The following is an 18,430-nucleotide window of genomic DNA, read 5'->3' on the forward strand; positions in this document are numbered from 1 at the left end:
GTCCGTCCGTTGTCATTCCTCATCAAGTTTCTAGCAACTGAGTGACTTGCTACGCCATTTCAGAGGGGAGTTAAGCATCAACCACATTGCTGTGATTTGGTGTCAGATGTTGACCAGACCAGGTAAGGACAGCAGCAAGGCCAGCAGATTACCTTTCCTGAAGAGCATTAGTTAATTATCTAGATTACTCAAAGCTTTCAAACCCCCAAAGCGAGACAAAGTTGATCGGCACTGAAAATACATTACCTGATTGCACGCTTCCCAGTCGTCTCTGCAATGATTCCAATCTATTAATGTAATCTGTTAAAGCTCGGTCAGGATCATAGCTTTGGAGATGTGAGGATGCCAAAGAGCCAGGATTAGAATCAAGTAGATTTGATTGATACCTAGGATAGATTATTAAAAAATGTCAGATACCTAGATCCACAGTTCAGATTAACATCAAGTTAATGATACTAGAGAAATAGCAAATCCATGAATCAACAGAGGATGACAGGAGCTAATGTATGAATTACAATGACCCTCACAAACACTTGTTTATTGAGACATATACAACAAGGTAGCTATACTGCCATATAAATACTGTGGCTACAAGAGCAGGTCAGAAGCTGGGAGTTCTGTGACAGTTAACTCTCACCTCCTGACTCCCCACCATCTACAAGGAGCAAGTCAGGAGTGTGTTGGAAACATCCCACTTGCCTGAATGAGAGTAGCTCCAACAATACCAAAGAAGCTCGACACCATCTAGGAAAAAGGAACCCATCTGATTGGCATCCCATCCACCTCCTAAATATTCACTCCCTCCAGCACTGACGAACAATAGCAACAATGTGTACCATCTACAAGATGCACTGTAGAAACTCACCAAAGCTCCTTCGACATCACCTTGCCAAGCCCATGAGAACACATATTAAACAGGAGCAGGAGTGGACCACACGGTCCTTCGAGCCAGCTCCACTATTCAATTGGATCATTTTTTTTTCTCTTTTTAAATTTAGAGTACTCAATTAATTTTTTCCAATTAAGGGGCAATTTAGCATGTTCAATCCACCTATCTTGCACATCTTTGGGTTGTGGGGGCGAAACCCACGCAAACACGGGGAGAATGTGTAAACTCCACACGGACAGTGACCCAGAGCCGGGACCGAACCTGGGACCTCAGCGCCGTGAGACTGCAGTGCTAACCCACTGAGCCACCGTGCTGCCCTAATTGGATCATGGTTAATCCTGGATTTTAACTTTCCTTATTCCTTAATTCTCTCAGACACCAAAAGTCTGCATATCCCAGTCTTTGGGCAGCACGGTAGCATAGTGGTTAGCACAATTGCTTCACAGCTCCAGGGTCCCAGGTTCGATTTCCGGCTTGGGTCACTGTCTGTGCGGAGTCTGCACATTCTCCCACTGTGTGCTTCCTCCGGGTGGGTTTCCTCCGGGTGCATCGGTTTCCCCTCTCAGTCCAAAGAGTGCAGGTTAGGTGGATTGGCCATGATAAATTGCCGTTAAGTGTCCAAAATTGCCCTTAGTGTTGGGTGGGGTTGCTGGGTTATGGGGATAGGGTGGAGGTGTGGGCTTGGGTAGGGCGCTCTTTCAAAGAGCCGGTGCAGACTTGATGAGCCGAATGTCCTCCTTCTGCACTGTAAATTCTTTGATTAAATATATTGAACAGTGGAGCATCCATAACCCTCTCGCACCGAGAATTCCAAAGATTCACAACACTTGGGAGTGAAGGTCTCCTTGTCTCAGTCCGAAATGATCCGCTCCTAATCTCAATACTGTGCCCTTATGTTTTGGATTTTCTGATAAATGGAAACAATCTCTCAGCATATACCTTATCAGGCCCTTTCAGAGTTTTGTCGGTTTCCATACGATCATCTCTCATTCTTCTAAATTCCAGAGAATACAAGTCCAAAGTAGTCATCCTCTCATAGGACAACTCCCTTATCCCAGGAACCAATTAGTGAAGCTTCGCAGTATTGATTCCAATGCAAGTCCTTTCCTCAATGTGGAGACCAAAACTGCACACAGTATTCCGGATGTGGTCTCACAATGTACAATGGCAACAAGACTTCTGTATTCTTGTCCTCCAATCCCCTCACTATAAAGGCCAAAATGAAATTTGTCTTCCTAATTGCTTGCAGAACTTGCATGCTAACTTTTTGCATTCCTTGTATGAGCACCCTCAATGCTCTTTGAGCATCATCATTTATAATAATAAAAACAGAAAATGCAGGATAAACTCAGCAAGTGTGGTAGCATCTGTGGAGGGAGAAACAGAGCCAACATTTCGAGTCCATATGACCCTTGCCAGAACATTTCAACATTTACAAGTTTCACATCATTAAAAAAAATATTGTGCTTTCCTATTCTTACAACCGAAAGTGAATAACTTCACATTCTTCTACATAATGCAATATCTAGCAGCCCATTCTCTTTACCTGTCTAAATCTCTTTGCTGCCTCTCTGTGTCCTCCCAACAGCTTACCTAGTTTTGTATTAACAAACTTAGTCTCTGACTCTTCATCCAAGTCATAGATTGCAAATAGTTGAGGCCCCATTACTTATCCTTAAAGAAATTACATGATTTCCACCACCTAGAACGACAAGGGCAACAGATACATGGGAGCACCACCACCTGCAAGCCACTCCTCATCCTGACTCGGAATTTCATCACAATTCTCTCACTGTCGCTGGGTCAAAATCCTGGAACTCTTATCCTAACAATATCCTAACAATAGTGTGTGTACCTACACAAACGTGACCGCAGCTGTTGGGAAGGGTTTAAATTAATGTATCAGGGGGATGGGAAGTGATGCAGGAAGTTGGAGGGAAGTGGGGACAGAAACAAAAGGCAGTCAGGGGAAAAGTGAAAGGCAGAGACACCAAAAATCAAAAAGGGCTACAGTACAGAGACTGTGGATAACTCAGTCAATGGGTGCAGTAAGGCTAAGAGAAATAAAACAAAGGGAGAGTGTACAAAGCATGACCAGACAGATGGTCTGAGAAAGCAGGTAGAGAGCAAAGGAAGTCGAGATTAAACTGCATTTATTTCAATGCAAGAGGCCTGACAGGCTAAGCAGATGAACGAAGGGCATGGATGGGTACATGGGACTGTGATATTATAGCTATTATGGAAACATGGCTAAGGGAATGGCAGGGCTGGCAGCTCAATGTTCCAGGAAAATGCTATAGGAAAGATAGAACAGGAGATAAGATAGGAGGGGGAGTTGCGTTGTTGATTAGGGAGAATATCACGGATAATTCGACCGAGGGTTTTCCCACTGAGTTTATGGGTAGAACTGAAAAATAAGGGAAAAAACACTAATAGGATTGTACTGCAGCCTCTAAATAGTCAGCGGGAAATTGAGGAGCAAATATGTAAGGAGATTACAGATGGCTGCAAGAATAATAGGGTGGTAATAGTTGGGGACTTTAACTTTCCCCAATATTGACTGGGACAGCCATAACATTAAGGGCCTGGATGGAGAGAAATTTGTTGAGTGTATTCAGGAGGAATTTCGCATTCAATATGTGGGTGGCCCAACCAGAGAGAGGGTAAAACTTGACCTCCACTTGAGAAATAAGGAAGGGCAGGTGGCAGAGTGTTCATGAGGGATCACTTTGGGGCCAGTGATCATAATTCCATTAGCTTTAAGATAGCTATGGAGAATGATAGGTCTGGCCCAAAAGTTACAATTCTAAATTGCGGCAAGGCCAATTTTGATGGTATTAGACAGGAACTTTCAAAAGTTGATTGGGGGAGTCTGTTGGCAGGCAAAGGGACGGCTCGTAAGTGGGAGGCTTTCAAAAGTGCGTTAACCAGGGTTCAGGTTAAGCACATTCCTTTTAGAGTGAAGAGCAAGTCTGGTAGAAGTAGGGAACCCTGGATGAGTCACGATATTGAGGCCCTAGTCAAAAAGGAGGGAGGCAAGTGACATGCATTGGCAGCTGGGATCAAGTGGTTCCCTTGAAGAGTATAAAGGTTGTCAGAGTAGAGTTAAGAGAGAAATCAGGAGGGCAAACAGGGGACATAAGATTGCTTTGGCAGATAAGGCAAAGGAGAATCCAAAGAACTTCTACAAATACATGAAGGGCAAAAGAGTGACACGGGAGAGAGTAGCCTCTTAAGGATCTACAAGGTCATCTATGTACGGATCCACGAGAGATGGACAAGATCCTAGGGCAGCACTGACAACCTGGGCCGAAGGGCCTGTTTTCATGCTCTATGATTCTAAGAAGGTGGTTCACGACCACCTTCTCAAGGAAATTTAGGAATGGGCAACAAATTGAGTCTGGAGAAGTGTGTAGATAGCCTGGGTTACATTGAGATCCAAAAAGACGAGGTGTTGGGCGTCTTGAAAAATATTACGGTAGATAAGTCCCCAGGGCCAGATGGGATCTACCCCAGAATGCTGAAGGAAGCAAGAGAGGAAATTGCTGAGACCTTGACAGAAATCTTTGGATCCTCACTTCTTCAGGTGATGTCCCTGAGGACTGGAGAATAGACAATGTTGTTCCTTTGTTTAAGAAGGGTAGCAAGGATAATCCAGGGAACTACAGGCCGGTGAACCTTACGTCAGTGGTAGGCCAATTACTGGAGAGAATTCTTTGAGAAAGGATCTACTCCCATTTGGAAGCAAGTGGATGTATTAGCGAGAGGCAGCACGGTTTTGTGAAGGGGAGGTCGGATCTCACTAATGTGATGAGCTTTTCGAGGAGGTCACAAAAATGATTAATGCAGGTAGGGCAGTGGATGTTGTCTATATGGACTTCAGTAAGGCCTTTGACAAGGTCCCTCATGGCAGTCTGGTACAAAAGGTGAAGTCACACGATATCAAAGGTGAGCTGGCAAGGTGGATACAGAACTGGCTAGGTCATAGAAGGCAGAGATTAGCAATGGAAGGGTGCTTTTCTTATTAGAGGGCTGTGACTAGTGGTGTTCTGCAGGGATCAGTACTTGCTGTTCGTAGTATATATAAATGATTTGAAGGAAAATGTAACTGGTCTGATTAGTAAGTTTGCGGACGACACAAAGGTTGGCGGAATTGCGGATAGCGATGAGAACTGTCAGAGGATACAGCAGGATTTAGAGCGTTTGGAGACTTGGGCGGCGAGATGGCAGATGGAGTTTAATCCGGACAAATGTGAGGTAATGCATTTTGGAAGGTCTAATACAGGTAGGGATTATACAGTGAATGCTAGAACCCTCAAGAGAATTGACAGTCAGAGGGATCTTGGTACAGGTCCACAGGTCACTGAAAGGGGCAACACAGGTGGAGAAGGTAGTCAAGAAGGCATACGGCATGCTTGCCTTCATTGGCCGGGGCATTGAGTACAAAAATTGGCAAGTCGTGTTGCAGCTGTATAGAACCTTGGTTAGGCCACACTTGGAGTATAATGTTCAATTCTGGTTGCCAGACTACCAGAGGATGGGGAGGCTTTAGCGAGGGTGCTAAAGCCTGGAACTCGCTGCCGGAGGAGGTGGTGGAAGCATCTTGACAAATACATGAATAGGATGGGAATGGAGGCTTACGGACCCCGGAAGTGCAGAAGATTTTAGTTTTGATGGGCAGCATGGTCATCGCAGGCTTGGAGGGCCGAAAGGCCTGTTGGTGTGCTGTACTTTTCTTTGTTCTAAATGTTAGCTTAGTCAGCAATGCCCACACACCCCGTGAAAGAATAAACTATAGAAAATGTAAATAACAGAGCAGTAAACAAAACTTCAAAATAAGTTTTCCAAAAAACAGCAGTCACTACATTTTCAAATAGCAATGTAAGAGAGAAGGTGAGAAAGAGTTGCTTTGAGATATTTGAATAATGAACAGGGTGCAACTTAAAAGTAATTTGTTCTTTTTTAAGTATTCAGATATGCTTAAAGCAGGGAAGTCTTTTAGAAACATTAATAATTTGAGGTTTCAGTAAATGAAGGTAGTGACTGCTCTGGTTAGTTGTACACTTCAACATTTCATATGTTACAATAATGATAAAAAACACTTTTTTAATGTTAAAATGTTACCTGGGTTGAGAATTTGTGGCTGATCTGGGAGATTCTTGACCAGATCTTTGTCGACTTGTGCAGAGTCTACGATCTCCAAATAATTCTCTCGTCAGGCTCGACTCTAAAGACATGCTTCCAGAATGTAGCAAAGGAGAATCCACTCTTTGTTCATTAGCTAGATTTTATAAAACATTGAATGCATGAATAGAAGTGTTTGCCAGTTTCACAGTAAGTGATTCACAAACAAATGTATATGTTTGTAGATTGAGTTCCCCTATTGAAAGCATTGCAATCATTTTCTGAATTTACAGGGTGGTTTGCTTTGTTAACAGTTACCAGAAATGACAGACGTTGACGCAAAGTCTCTGGCGAAGATTGCCGTAACCTACAATCAAAGCTGTATGTTAGTTACAGAAGGGAACGAGCTATTGATGGAGACAGGAGGAGGAATTATGGGGCAAATATTAAAGTAATTTCAGACTCATTTTAAGTTCAATGCAATACATTTAAAAAACTAAACAAGTGCATTATGCCAATTAAATACTCCAGTGTGTATTTTACAAACTGCCTCAACACTACTTCTGTTCTTAATGTTATAGAGTTCATCATCAGGAGCAGAAATCCAAAGGCATTTATTTTGTGATCAGTTTGTGGTCATTCTGATAATTTCAGGTTGACAAAATTGCAAAAGTACCAACACTGCAAGATTTCAGTACATTAAAAGTAGAGATATCAATCTACAGAAGATTTTAACTTCAACACTAACGTCATAGCTTCACTGGTGTTGGTGAGTTTACCTGAACCTGACCATGACCGTTCCTGTTACCAGTCAAACCACTTGAACAAGTGGCTCGCAGCCATCTTCGGACCAAGAATCTCAACCTGAAGAGGAGACAACAAAAAAACAAAATGTCAAGAGCTGAACAAGCTTCACCTCATCAGAATAACATGAAAAAGTTATACGACTTTAAAATATTTAACACTAACTTAATACTAGAATTGTGAAGAAATGATCAGAATACATTAGCTGATATTCAAACATTAAATCAAATAGATCAAATTATAATGTTAATATCCAAATTAATGTTTGTTTGAACAGAAAATGCTGAAAATACTCAGCAGTTCTGGCAACTTCTATGGAGATAGAGTTAATGGGCTGAATTTTCCAGAGCTTGGGGTTGCAGTATTGGAGGTGGTGGAACTAGAAAAATGGCCAGGTACCATGTTGGAATGATTCTCTGATGCATTACTGCTCCCAGAGAAATTTTCCAGTATGTGTTGGGAATTTTGCTTACTCCAGAAGCTGACAGCCAATTATGCTAGTTAAAAGCTCAAAATGGACCATTTGCAACTGCGCTAACCCTTTGCTGCCAGTGGAGCACCCCTGCTTTCCCGCACTAGTGCGGAGACCGCCTGCTCAATGAAGAAGCCTGTCAAGCCACCAAAGCCAGAGGTTCCGCAACCTACTGACAGGGCTGCAAGAAAGAAAGAATTCAATCTCAGTGAAACCTGATCCAGAGGATTTCTCCAACCATTCTGATGGATTTACCAGCCTAGATCTTGTTTATTTCCTTGCTGTGCACCCTCAAAGTCTCAGACTTGCCTCAGCAGTGCCCACCTTCCAAGGCGAGGTTGCCAATGCTCCAAAGCCTACAAGTGAGCTCACCAAGCACAAGGCAGCCCATGAGGAGGATGCCTCCAGCAGACTGAGGAGCCAGTTTCGATACCGGTACATCCTCCATTTAGACCCGATATTGAAGTACTGAAGCCTGCAGAGAAATCCAGCCTAATGTTACAGTTAACCCTGTTTCTCTTGCCCAGAACTGCTAGATATTTCTGGCATTTCCCACTTCAGCAACCTCCAAATTTTATTTCGTATTTATGTCTGAATGTATTTAATTAGAAAATAAGATTTGTGCTTAAGTTTCATACTTCTTGTTTTCTAGAATGAAGTACTTCAGTAAAATCAATACATTTGCTCTTCATTATTCAGCTGAAAATTTTGAAATAGCTTTGAAACCAATTTATACTTTGTTTGTCTCAAATAGCAGAACTGAACAGTTCATAGTTGTATACAATTTTAGCGTTATGGATTACAGCATTTTGAAACAAGTATCAACAAATTGTGCGCATTTTGTGTGAATTTTGCGATCAAAGTGAAAGATTTCTAGTGCTGGTGAATAGTACATTTTCTACATTTGGCATATTATCCATTCAAGGACAGAATGAATATTTACAAGTGACATACATGAACAGACAACAATTACATTAGTTATTTCGTATATTTTGATGGTCATAGATTTTATTTCAACATCATTTATAGAAATAATACCCAATGACTTTAAGTAACACCCATATCACTAAAACAAATTGTTTTGAGCTGTTGGGGGCGGCACAGGTGGCACAGTGGTTAGCACTGCTGCCTCGCAGCTCCAGGGATTCGGGTTCAATTCCGGCCTCTGGTGGACTGAGAGAAGTTTACACTTTCTCTGCATGTCTGCGTGGGTTTCCTCCAGGTGCTCTGGTTTTCTCCCACAGTCCAAAGATGTGTGGGTTAGGTGGATTGGCCAGGGCATTGAGTATATAAATTGACAGGTCATGCTGCAGGTGTCTAGAATCTTAGTTAGGCCACACTTGGAATACAGTGTTCAATTCTGATCACCACACTACCAGAAGGATGTGGAGGCTTTGGAGAGGGTACAGAAGAGGTTTACCAGGATATTGCCTGGTATGGAGGGCATTAATTGTGAGGAGAGGTTGGATAAACTTGGTTTGTTCTCAGTGGAACGACGGAGATTGAGGGGCGACCTGATAGAAGTCAACAAAATTATGAGTAGCATGAACAGAGTGGATAGTCAGAAGCTTCTTCCCAGGATGGAAAAGTCAATTACTAGGGGACATAGTTTTAAGGTGCGATGGGCAAAGTTTAGAGAGATGGGCAAAGGAGTTTTTTATACACAGAAGGTAGTGGGTGCCTGGAACGCGGTGCTGAAAGCAAGTACAAGAGTGATGTTAAGGGTCGTCTTGACAAATACATGAATAGGATGAGAATAGAGGGATTTGGACCCCGAAAGTGTAGAAGGTTTTAGGTTAGACGGGCAGCATGGTTGGCTCAGGCTTGCTGTACTTTTGTCCGTTCTTTGTTTTACTCCCTTCTTAATACCAGGCAGCAAAACAAGGTATACAGTTAGAATATTAAACCAGCACTACTGATGTCAATCAAACAATTACATATCTAAGCTGTAGGTCTGGGCAGAAACACAATTTTTCTACCAACCTAATTAGGTTCTGTAAACACCCGGTGCCTACCTTGAGATTGCTATTGAGACCCTAACCACTGAGCGGAATCTGGTAAAACCTCTGGAACGATGAGTAATAATCTGTAAATTGGTGCCAGGTAAGTTACCCCCCATTCTGGCTATAAATGAAAGGGTTGCCTGCTCGCATTCTTGAAATCCACCTAGTAGGAGTAACAGGTATTTCTTCTGATAAATTAGAGCTTTTCGGAAACTCTCTGCCCGCAGATATTTTCCATATATTCTCTGAAAGAGGAGAAAGATGTTCCTGTTAAGATATCAAATCTTAATTCTGTATGCTTCCTTCCAGCCATACATTGATATAGTCTATCTTTACAAGGCAATATACAAATGATAGACTCCAGAGCAGTTCTTTAACCTCTTCAGGTTCCCGTTGAGGCCCTCTACAACTATTATGTAGGCAAATCCACAATAACTTGAGATATAACTTATACCATGTTATAATGTTACATGTTTGGGGCTGGTTTAGCAGTGGGCTAAATAGCTGGCTTGCAATGCAGAACATGCCAGCAGCACGGTTCAATTCCCGTACCATCCTCCCCGAACAGGGGATTTTCACAGTAACTTCATTTGAAGCCTACTTGTGACAATAAGCGGTTATTATTATTATATGGACAAAAGAGCTGAATTTTTGAGGTGAGGTGAGAGTGACTGCCCTTCACACCAAGGCAGCATTTGACCAAGTATGGCATCAAAGAACCCTAGCTAAACTGGAGTCAATGGGAAAACTGTCCGCTGGTTGGAGTCATACCAGCACAAAGCACGAAGGGTGTGGTGTTTGGTTGGAGGTAAATCATCTCAGCCCTAGGACATCACCGCAGGAGTTCCTCAGGGTAGTGTCCTAGGCCTAACCCTCTTCTGCTGTTTCATCAATGACCTCCTTTCTATCATAAGGGCAGAAGTGGGGATGTTTGCGGATGACTGTACAATGTTCAGCACCATTCACGACTCCTCAGAGAATGAATGAAGCAGTCCATGTCCAAATGCAGCAAGACCTGGACAATATCCAGGCTTGGTCTGACAAATGGCAAGTTACAATCGCGCCACACAACAGCCAGACAATGACCATTGAGACGATCTAACCACCACCCCTTGACATTCAATGGCATGTTATATTCACTGAATCCCCCACAACCAACATCCTGGGGGTTACCATTGATCAGAAGCTGACTGGACTAGCCATATTGATACTGTGACAGGTCAAAGGCTAGGAATCCTACGGTGAGTAACTCACCTCCTGACCTCCCATCTACAAGGCACAAATCAGGAGTGTAATGGAATACTCTTCATTGCCTGGATGAGTGCAGTTCCAACAACACTCAAGAAGCTCAACATGGGGCAGCAATGTGGTGCAGTGGGTTAGTCCTGCAGCCTTACGGCACCGTGGTCCCAGGTTCGATCCCGGCTCTGGGTCACTGTCTGTGTGGAGTTTGCACATTCTTTTTGCGTAGGTTTCACCCCCACAACCCAAAGATGTGCAGGTTAGGTAGATTGGCCATGCTAAATTGCCCCTTAATTGGAAAAAGGGGAATTGGGTACACTAAATTTATAATTTAAAAAAAGCTCAATGCCATCCAGGACAAAGCAGCCTCCGCTTGACTGCTCCTCCTTCTACAAACATTCAAACCCTCCACCACCAATGAACAGTGTAAATCGTGTGTATCATCTACAAGATGCACTGCAGTAACTCACCAAGGTTCCTTTGACAGCACTTTCCAAACCCATGACCACTACCAACTAGAAGGACAAGAGCAGCAGATACCTGGGAACCCCACCACCTGAAGATTTCCCTCCAAGTCACTCACCACCCTGACTTGGAAATATACCACCGTTCCTTCACTGTTGCTGGGGCAACATCCTGGAACTCCTTCCCTAACAGCACAGTGGGTGTACCTGCACCTCAGGGACTGCAACAGTTCAAGAAGGCAACTCACCACCACCTTCTGAAGGGCAACTAGGGATGGGCAATAAATGCTGGCCTAACCAATGATGCCCACATTCTTAAAATTTAAAAACAACCAACTTCAGTATGATAAATTATAACAGCAATCAACATATGTGCACTTTTAACTAACGTACCTTTACAGCAACAGTTTCAGAAACTGATCCAAGCAATTCTGTGTGCAAAGCATCATTTTTGGCTTCTGCCTTCATTTTAGACAGCTCTGCCTCTGCCAACTTTAGGGCCTTCTGCAGATTAGACTTTTCTTTTGCCCAAACTATTCTCTCTGATTTTATTAGGACATCAACACTATCTTGGGCATCCAAATGCCTTCTTGATAACTGAAAAAAGAACACATATACAAAAACATATATACAATTAAGATCATAGAAGAAGAGTTTCTTGAAAAGTGACACTTTCCACATTGAAATGATTTATGGTTTTAACTATATGGTTTCTAAATCGAGCATACCACTAGTGGCAAACAAACAGCTGCACATATCAACTGAAAGGCAGTACAGAACTATTTATTTATCAAGTCACATAAATTTGAAAATATTTAAAAATGTTATCAGTTCACACAGAGCTTGCCACAGAAACCCGGACTACAGTGCAAAGTGTAACATCAATTATGCATTTGTTCCGTTCTTAGACTGGACATATTTCTATTGTGCTCCATTTGATGAAACACTGGAAAACAGACAAGTCTCTAAACCTTGTTCAGATTATTTAAATTCACATGTCCTAACTGCAAATTTGAAAGTACAATGGAAAACTAAATCTATACGTTCAGTGCATGGCTTGCAGGTGGGAAAAGAGTAACGTTTTAAGGTATTCCAAATTATTTGGCTCTACACATGCAAGTTGCTCAAACAATCTGAACCGTACCGCTATGTTTCTCCTTTCCATTCAGAGAAAATCAAAATATTGATTCAACTACTTTCGGAATCATCAACTATATCAAAACTGCATGTCAGTGAACTGAAGGAGATTAAATATTTAGAAATTGTCTTTTTTTCAATTCTTAGAGTTAAGAGTAACCCATTAATTTTAACAGTTGCCTTCAGAATTACAACTGGAAATACTAGTGTCCATAACCACATTTTCTCAGTTTAGAAAATCAGTATTTCACATTTTCATACAGTTGTGCTCTCAACATTTAGCATACCTTCAGGCTGAAGGACTATATAAATTTTAAGTATTGAATTTCGAGTAAACTCAACCACACAGATTTTTTTTGAACATATTCAATATAAAACCTCTCTCTTCATGATGGGGGTTTGGCTAATCAAGTTCGAGTAATTCAGTTAAAGCTACTATATTTGATGACATGTTAAATTCATTATTATTGTAATAGCTGCTGAACAGCACCATTGGACTTCATTTTTTAAAATTTCCGTCAGTTTTTCTATTCATAACACCTACCTGATCACTGCTTGAACTGCGTTGACGGTATTTTCGAACCTCTTCCTGCAATTTCAGTAGACTATTGTGAAGGTCATTCTTTTCTTCTGTGAGTCTGCTGACAAAGCCAGTCAGATCTGCATTTTGCTTCAAAAGTCGCTGAATGAGAGTAGCAGTTGATCCACTAGAGGGAATTATTATGTTCTGCTGGAGAATCATACATTGATCACTTGCTGTAATAATAGGTACTAATGTGAAAAGATTTTCAATGTTAAGAATTTTACATTCGGCACACAATAAATATCAGTCTTTTGTTAACATATCTCTTCAACTGAATTTTCCACGTAATTCTATCCGAGAGAAAAATCATAGAAATATAGAGCCTTTTGGCCCATCCTATCAGTACTTTAAAACAGAGATGAGGAGGAATTTCTTCAGCCAGAGAGTAGTGAATCTGTGGAACTCTTTGCCGCAGAAGGCTGTGGAGGCCAAATCACTGTGTCTTTAAGACAAGAGATAGATAGGTTCTTGATTAATAAGGGGATCAGGGGTTATGGGGAGAATGGGGATGAGAAAATATCAGCCTTGATTGAATAGTGGAGCACTCGATGGGCCGAGTGGCCTAATTCTGCTCCTATGTCTTATGGCCAAAAAACAGTACATAGAGGTACATAGAGCAGTACATAGAGGTACACAGAAGGAAGCCATTCGGACCATCGAGTCTGCACCGACCCACTTAAGCCCTCACTTCCACCCTATTCCCCGTAACCCAATAACCCCTCCTAACCTTTTTGGTCACTAAGGGCAATTTATCTTGGCCAATCCACCTAACCTGCACGTCTTTGGACTGTGGGAGGAAACCGAAGCACCCGGAGGAAATCCACGCAGACACAGGGAGAACGTGCAGATTCCGCACGGACAGAGACCCAGCGGGGAATCGAACCTGGGACCCTGGCGCTGTGAAGCCACAGTGCTATCCACTTATGCTACCATGCTGCCCATATTCAGTAATTCAGCTTAAACCCACTTTCCATGCCTTGGTCCCTAGTCTCACAGGTTACCCAACTTCAAATGTAGCTAAGTACATTTAAAGTATGGGGAGGTGGCGGAACAGTCGTAATGTCTCTGAACTAGTAATCCAGAGGCTCAGGCTACTGTTCCGGGCTCAAAATCTAACCACAACAGTTACTAAAATTCAATTAATGAATCTGGAATTTAAAAAGTAGTAAGCACAAATGATGACCATAAAACATTGACTGTTCGCAAAACCCATCTGGTACACTAATGTCCTTTATGTAAAGAAATTCGCCATTCTTACCTGGTCTGTCCTACATGCGACTTCAGACCACTTCAAAATGCTCTTTGAAATGGCCTAGCAAGCCATTCAGTTGCATCAAGTTCAAAAGGAATGAAACCGAATAGACCACCCAGCCCTGTCAACCCTGCAAAATCCTCCTTATTAACATCGAGGGCTTGTGCCAAGAGTGGGAGGGCTGCCCTGCAGTCCTCGTCAAGCAACAGCCCAACAAAGTCATACTCATGGAATCAAACCTTACAGATAATTTCCCAGACACAGAGGTGGCGGCACATTTGTATATGGTCCAGAGGGAGTTACCCTGGGACTGCTCAACATCATCTCTTGACCCCATGCAGCCACATGGCATCAATTCAAACATGGACAAGGAAACCTGTTGCTGATGATTATTTCACATCAGCCCCTCATCTAATGAATCAGTACTCCTTCATGTTAAATATCACTTGGAGGAAGCACTGAATTATGCTGAATGCAAGGGCATAGATGGTACTCTGGGTCCATTACTGTCTTTCACCTAGAGTGGCTAGCACCACTACTGACTGAGCCCGAAAGGGCCAAAACTGCAAAACTGGGTCTGGGGCAGGTGGTGAGGGAACCAAGAGGAAAAAAACCTACATGACCCCTTCCTCACAATGTACCTGTTGCAGATTAATCTGTCCATGACAGTATTGGCAAGAGTGAGCACGGAAGGCTCTTGTGGAGACGCAATCTCATCTTCACATTGAGGATACCTTCTAATTGTTGTGTGGCACTTTCACCTTCTGAATGGGATAGATTTCAAACAGATCGAGCAACTCAAAACCGGGCATCCATCAGGCATTGGGAGCCATCAGCAGCAGAATTGCATACAACTATGCAATCTCATTGTCTGGCCTATCCTCCACTCTTCCATTGCCATCAAACAGGAGGATAAAATCACATTTAATGAGAGTACATGCCAGGGCCAGCAGCAGTCATAGGTGTTAACCTGGTGAAGCTACAACATGGGTCCACTTGCATGCTAAAACAGAGTCTTGCCACACCCAGTCGTGAATGGTGGTAGACAATTAAACAACAAATTGGGAGAGGTGGCTCCACAAATACCCCTACCCACAGCAATCAGGGCAAAAGAGAAGGCTGTAGCATTTGCAGCCATATTCAGCCAGAAGTGCCAAATGGATGATTCATCTTGGCCGCCTTTGGAGGTTCCCAGCATCACAGATGTCAATCTTCAGCATATTTGATTATTCCACGTGACATCAAGAAACAGCTGAAAGTTCTTAACACTGCAAGGGCTAGAGGCTCTGACAACATTCAGGAAATAGTACTTGGAAGATCTGTGCTCCAGAATTAGCCGCTCCCCCTAGCAAAGCTGTTCCAGTAGTTACAATACTGGCATCAATCCAGCAATGTGGAAACTTGCCTAGGAATGGCGGAGCAAACCCCTTTAACCTCGGGCCTGCTCCGCATTCAATAAAATCATGTCTAATCTGATCTCAAGTTCACATTTCCATCTACTCCTAAAACATTTTACCCACTTGCTGAGCAAGAATCTACCTACTTCTGCCGTAAAAATATTGAAAGACTTGGCTTTTGAGGAAGATGACTCCACAACCTGAGAGAAAAAATGTCTCATGTCTTAAATGGGCGATGCTTTATTTTTAAATAGTGACCCTAGTTCTAGATTCTACCATATGGGGAAACATCCTTTCCACATCCTCCTTGTCAAGACCCCTCAGAATCCAATCCAGCCAATTGCCACCCCATCATCCTACTCTCGGTCATCAACAAAGTGATGGAAAGTTGACAGTGCTATCAAGCGGCACTGATTCAGCTATAAGCTACTCACTGACACTCAGTTTGGGTTCCATCAAGGCCACTCAGCTCCTGACCTCCCTACAGACTTGATCCAAACAAGGCCACTCAACTCATGACCTCCCTTCAGCCTTAATCCAAACAATGACAAATAGCTGAAGTCAAGAGGTGAGGTGACCACTCTTGACATCAAGACAGTACATGGTCAAGTGTGGCATTAAGGAGCCACACAGATGATGATGAGCACAAGAGGACAGTTGTGGTTGTTGGGGGTCAAGAATCTCAGTCCCTTGACATCACTGAAGTAGTCACAATACCTCAGAAAGGACTTCCGGTGTGCACCATGGAGTGAGTGGGCACACACACGGCAGCTCCTGCTAAGATCACAGAAAAGAGCTCTTTTTAAGCAATATGGAGTGGAATTTTTATGAAAAGTATAGGTGAACGTAGGAGGAGTTTTTTCACCCAGGAATGATATGTTTCTTGGTTTCCAGTCCCGCAGAACAGTGTAGGATTGGCTGGGCTGCAGCAGAGAGACAAAGCCTATTCAGCATGCAGGCGGGGGAAGGGCTGTGTTAGAGGCCTCAAGCTGACCTGAGGACCCTTGTGAAAGCTGGATTCTAGCAGTAAAGGGAACAACTGGAAAATATCTCACCAAGGGCTCTTTTAAGGGTCCGCAGCGGTGCCTGTCTTCCCGCGTTTTGGGTCGGGGGGCGGAGCTTGGGATGGGGGGCGCGGGCCCGTCTCCCGCGCTGGAGAAGCAGGGAGCGGGGTCGGCATTGGGGGAATGGGTGGGGGACACTGGGGAGGGTAATTGGGGTGGCGGGAGCAGCCGGGGTCAGCAGGAGTCGGCTGACTTGCAGAAGTACAATGACCGGAGTTACGCAGCTAGGGGGGGGGGGGGGGGATCCGGGTTGTTGCTGGAATGGCCAGGAAGGAGCTGCAGCGTCAGAGGGGATCAGGATGGCGGTCTGTCGCTGTGGGGAACGGGCTGAGCGGGGGGCGCGGGTACGTGGCGGACTACAGAAGGGTGATGGCTAGTTGACGGGGGAGGGGGCCCTCCGATCCGGCTGATCACCTGGAATGTGAGGGGACTGAATGGGCCGGTCAAACGGTCCCGCGTGTTCGCGCACCTGAGGGGGCTGAAGGCGGACGTGGCTATGCTTCAGGAGACGCATCTGAAGGTGGCGGATCAGGTCAGGTTGAGGAAGGGGTGGGTAGGCCAAGTGTTTCATTCGGGGCTGGATGCAAAAAACCAGGAGGTGGCGATCCTGGTGGGGAAGAGGGTGGTCGTTTGAGGCGTCGAGTGTGGTGGCAGACAGCGGCGGGAGGTACGTGATGGTGAGCGGCAAGCTGCAAGGGGAGCGGGTGGTGCTGGTCAATGTATATGCCCCGAATTGGGATGATGCGGGTTTCATGCGACGCATGTTGGGCCGGATTCCAGATTTGGAGGTGGGGGGTGATTTCAACACGGTGCTGGATCCGCCACTGGATCGATCCAGTTCCAGGATGAGTAGGAGGCCTGCGGCAGCTAAGGTGCTGAGGGGGTTTATGGTCCAGATGGGAGGGGTGGATCCTTGGAGGTTCGCGAGGCCGAGGGCCAGGGAATTTTCATACTTCTCCCATGTGCATAAGGCCTACTCCCGGATCGACTTTGTTTTGAGTAGGGGAGCTGATTGCGGGGGTAGTAGACGCTGAGTCCTCGGCGATAGCCATTTCTGACCATGCCCCGCATTGGGTGGACCTCGAGCTGGGGGAGGAGAGGGACCAGTGTCCGTTGTGGCGCTTGGAGGTGGGACTGCTGGCAGACGAGGATGTGAGGGGGCGGGTTCGAGGATGCATCGAGAGGTACCTGGAGGCCAACGATAATGGGGAGGTCCGAGTGGGGACGGTCTGGGAGGCGATGGTTCGGGGGGAGTTGATCTCCATTCGGGCGCACAGGGAGAGAGGGGAGCAGAGAGAAAGGGAGAGATTGGTGGGGGAGATGGTGAGGGTGGACAGGAGGTACTCGGAGGCCCCGGAGGAGGGATTGCTGAGGGAGCAGCGCAGCCTTCGTGCTGAGTTTGACTTGTTGACCACCAGAAAGGCGGAGGCTCAATGGAGAAAGGCTCAGGGTGCGGTGTACGAGTATGGGGAGAAGGCGAGCAGGATGCTGACACACCAGCTCTGTAAGCGGGATGCGGCTAGGGAGATTGGTGGAGTTAAGGACCGGGGAGGAAATGTGGTGCGGAGGGGGGGTAGACATTAATGGGGTCTTCACGGACTTTTATGAGACTATATCGGTCCGAACCTCCGGAGGAGAAGTGGGGGAATGGGGCGCTTTGTGGACCGGCTGAGATTCCCGAGGGTGGAGGAGGGACGGGTGGAGGGTCTGGGGACGCCAGTTGAGCTTGAGGAGCTGGTTAAAGGGATAGGGGACATGCAGTCGGGGAAGGCGCCGGGGCCGGATGGGTTCCCGGTTGAATTTTACAAGGCGTATGCAGACCTGCTGGGCCCCCTGTTGGTTAGGACCTTCAACCAGGCAAGGAAGGGGGGAGGGGCTTTGCCCCTGACGATGTCTCGGGCGCTGATCTCCTTGATCCTTAAGCGAGACAAGGACCCCCTGCAGTGTGGGTCATACAGGCCGATCTCACTCCTGAATGTGGACGCCACGTTGTTGGCAA

At 44.9% G+C, this 18,430-nt stretch overlaps 1 protein-coding gene across 13 annotated transcripts in view; it reads right to left on the reverse strand.

The window, feature by feature from the left end:
- The window catches only part of akap9 (A kinase (PRKA) anchor protein 9), a 332,810-nt gene that overhangs the window by 6,815 nt on the left and 307,565 nt on the right, over positions 1-18,430 (reverse strand). For 10 of the 13 annotated variants that reach the window (XR_005460747.1, XR_005460749.1, XR_005460744.1 and 7 more), the window contains 6 exons: positions 12,680-12,865; positions 11,392-11,595; positions 9,305-9,537; positions 6,793-6,877; positions 6,014-6,170; positions 247-386 (listed from right to left, as the gene is read on the reverse strand). Coding sequence is in view for 1 of the 13 variants with exons in the window: in XM_038797918.1 (XP_038653846.1) it covers positions 247-386; positions 6,014-6,175; positions 6,797-6,877; positions 9,305-9,537; positions 11,392-11,595; positions 12,680-12,865 (1,006 nt within the window). In the remaining 12 variants the exon portion in view is untranslated. Of the gene's footprint in view, positions 1-246; positions 387-6,013; positions 6,176-6,792; positions 6,878-9,304; positions 9,538-11,391; positions 11,596-12,679; positions 12,866-18,430 lie in introns of all 13 variants that reach the window. The other 3 variants (XR_005460743.1, XR_005460741.1, XM_038797918.1) reach the window with 2 other exon arrangements.

Source organism: Scyliorhinus canicula, chromosome 5, assembly GCF_902713615.1.
Source record: "Scyliorhinus canicula chromosome 5, sScyCan1.1, whole genome shotgun sequence".
In the NCBI taxonomy this organism is placed as follows: Eukaryota; Metazoa; Chordata; class Chondrichthyes; order Carcharhiniformes; family Scyliorhinidae; genus Scyliorhinus; species Scyliorhinus canicula.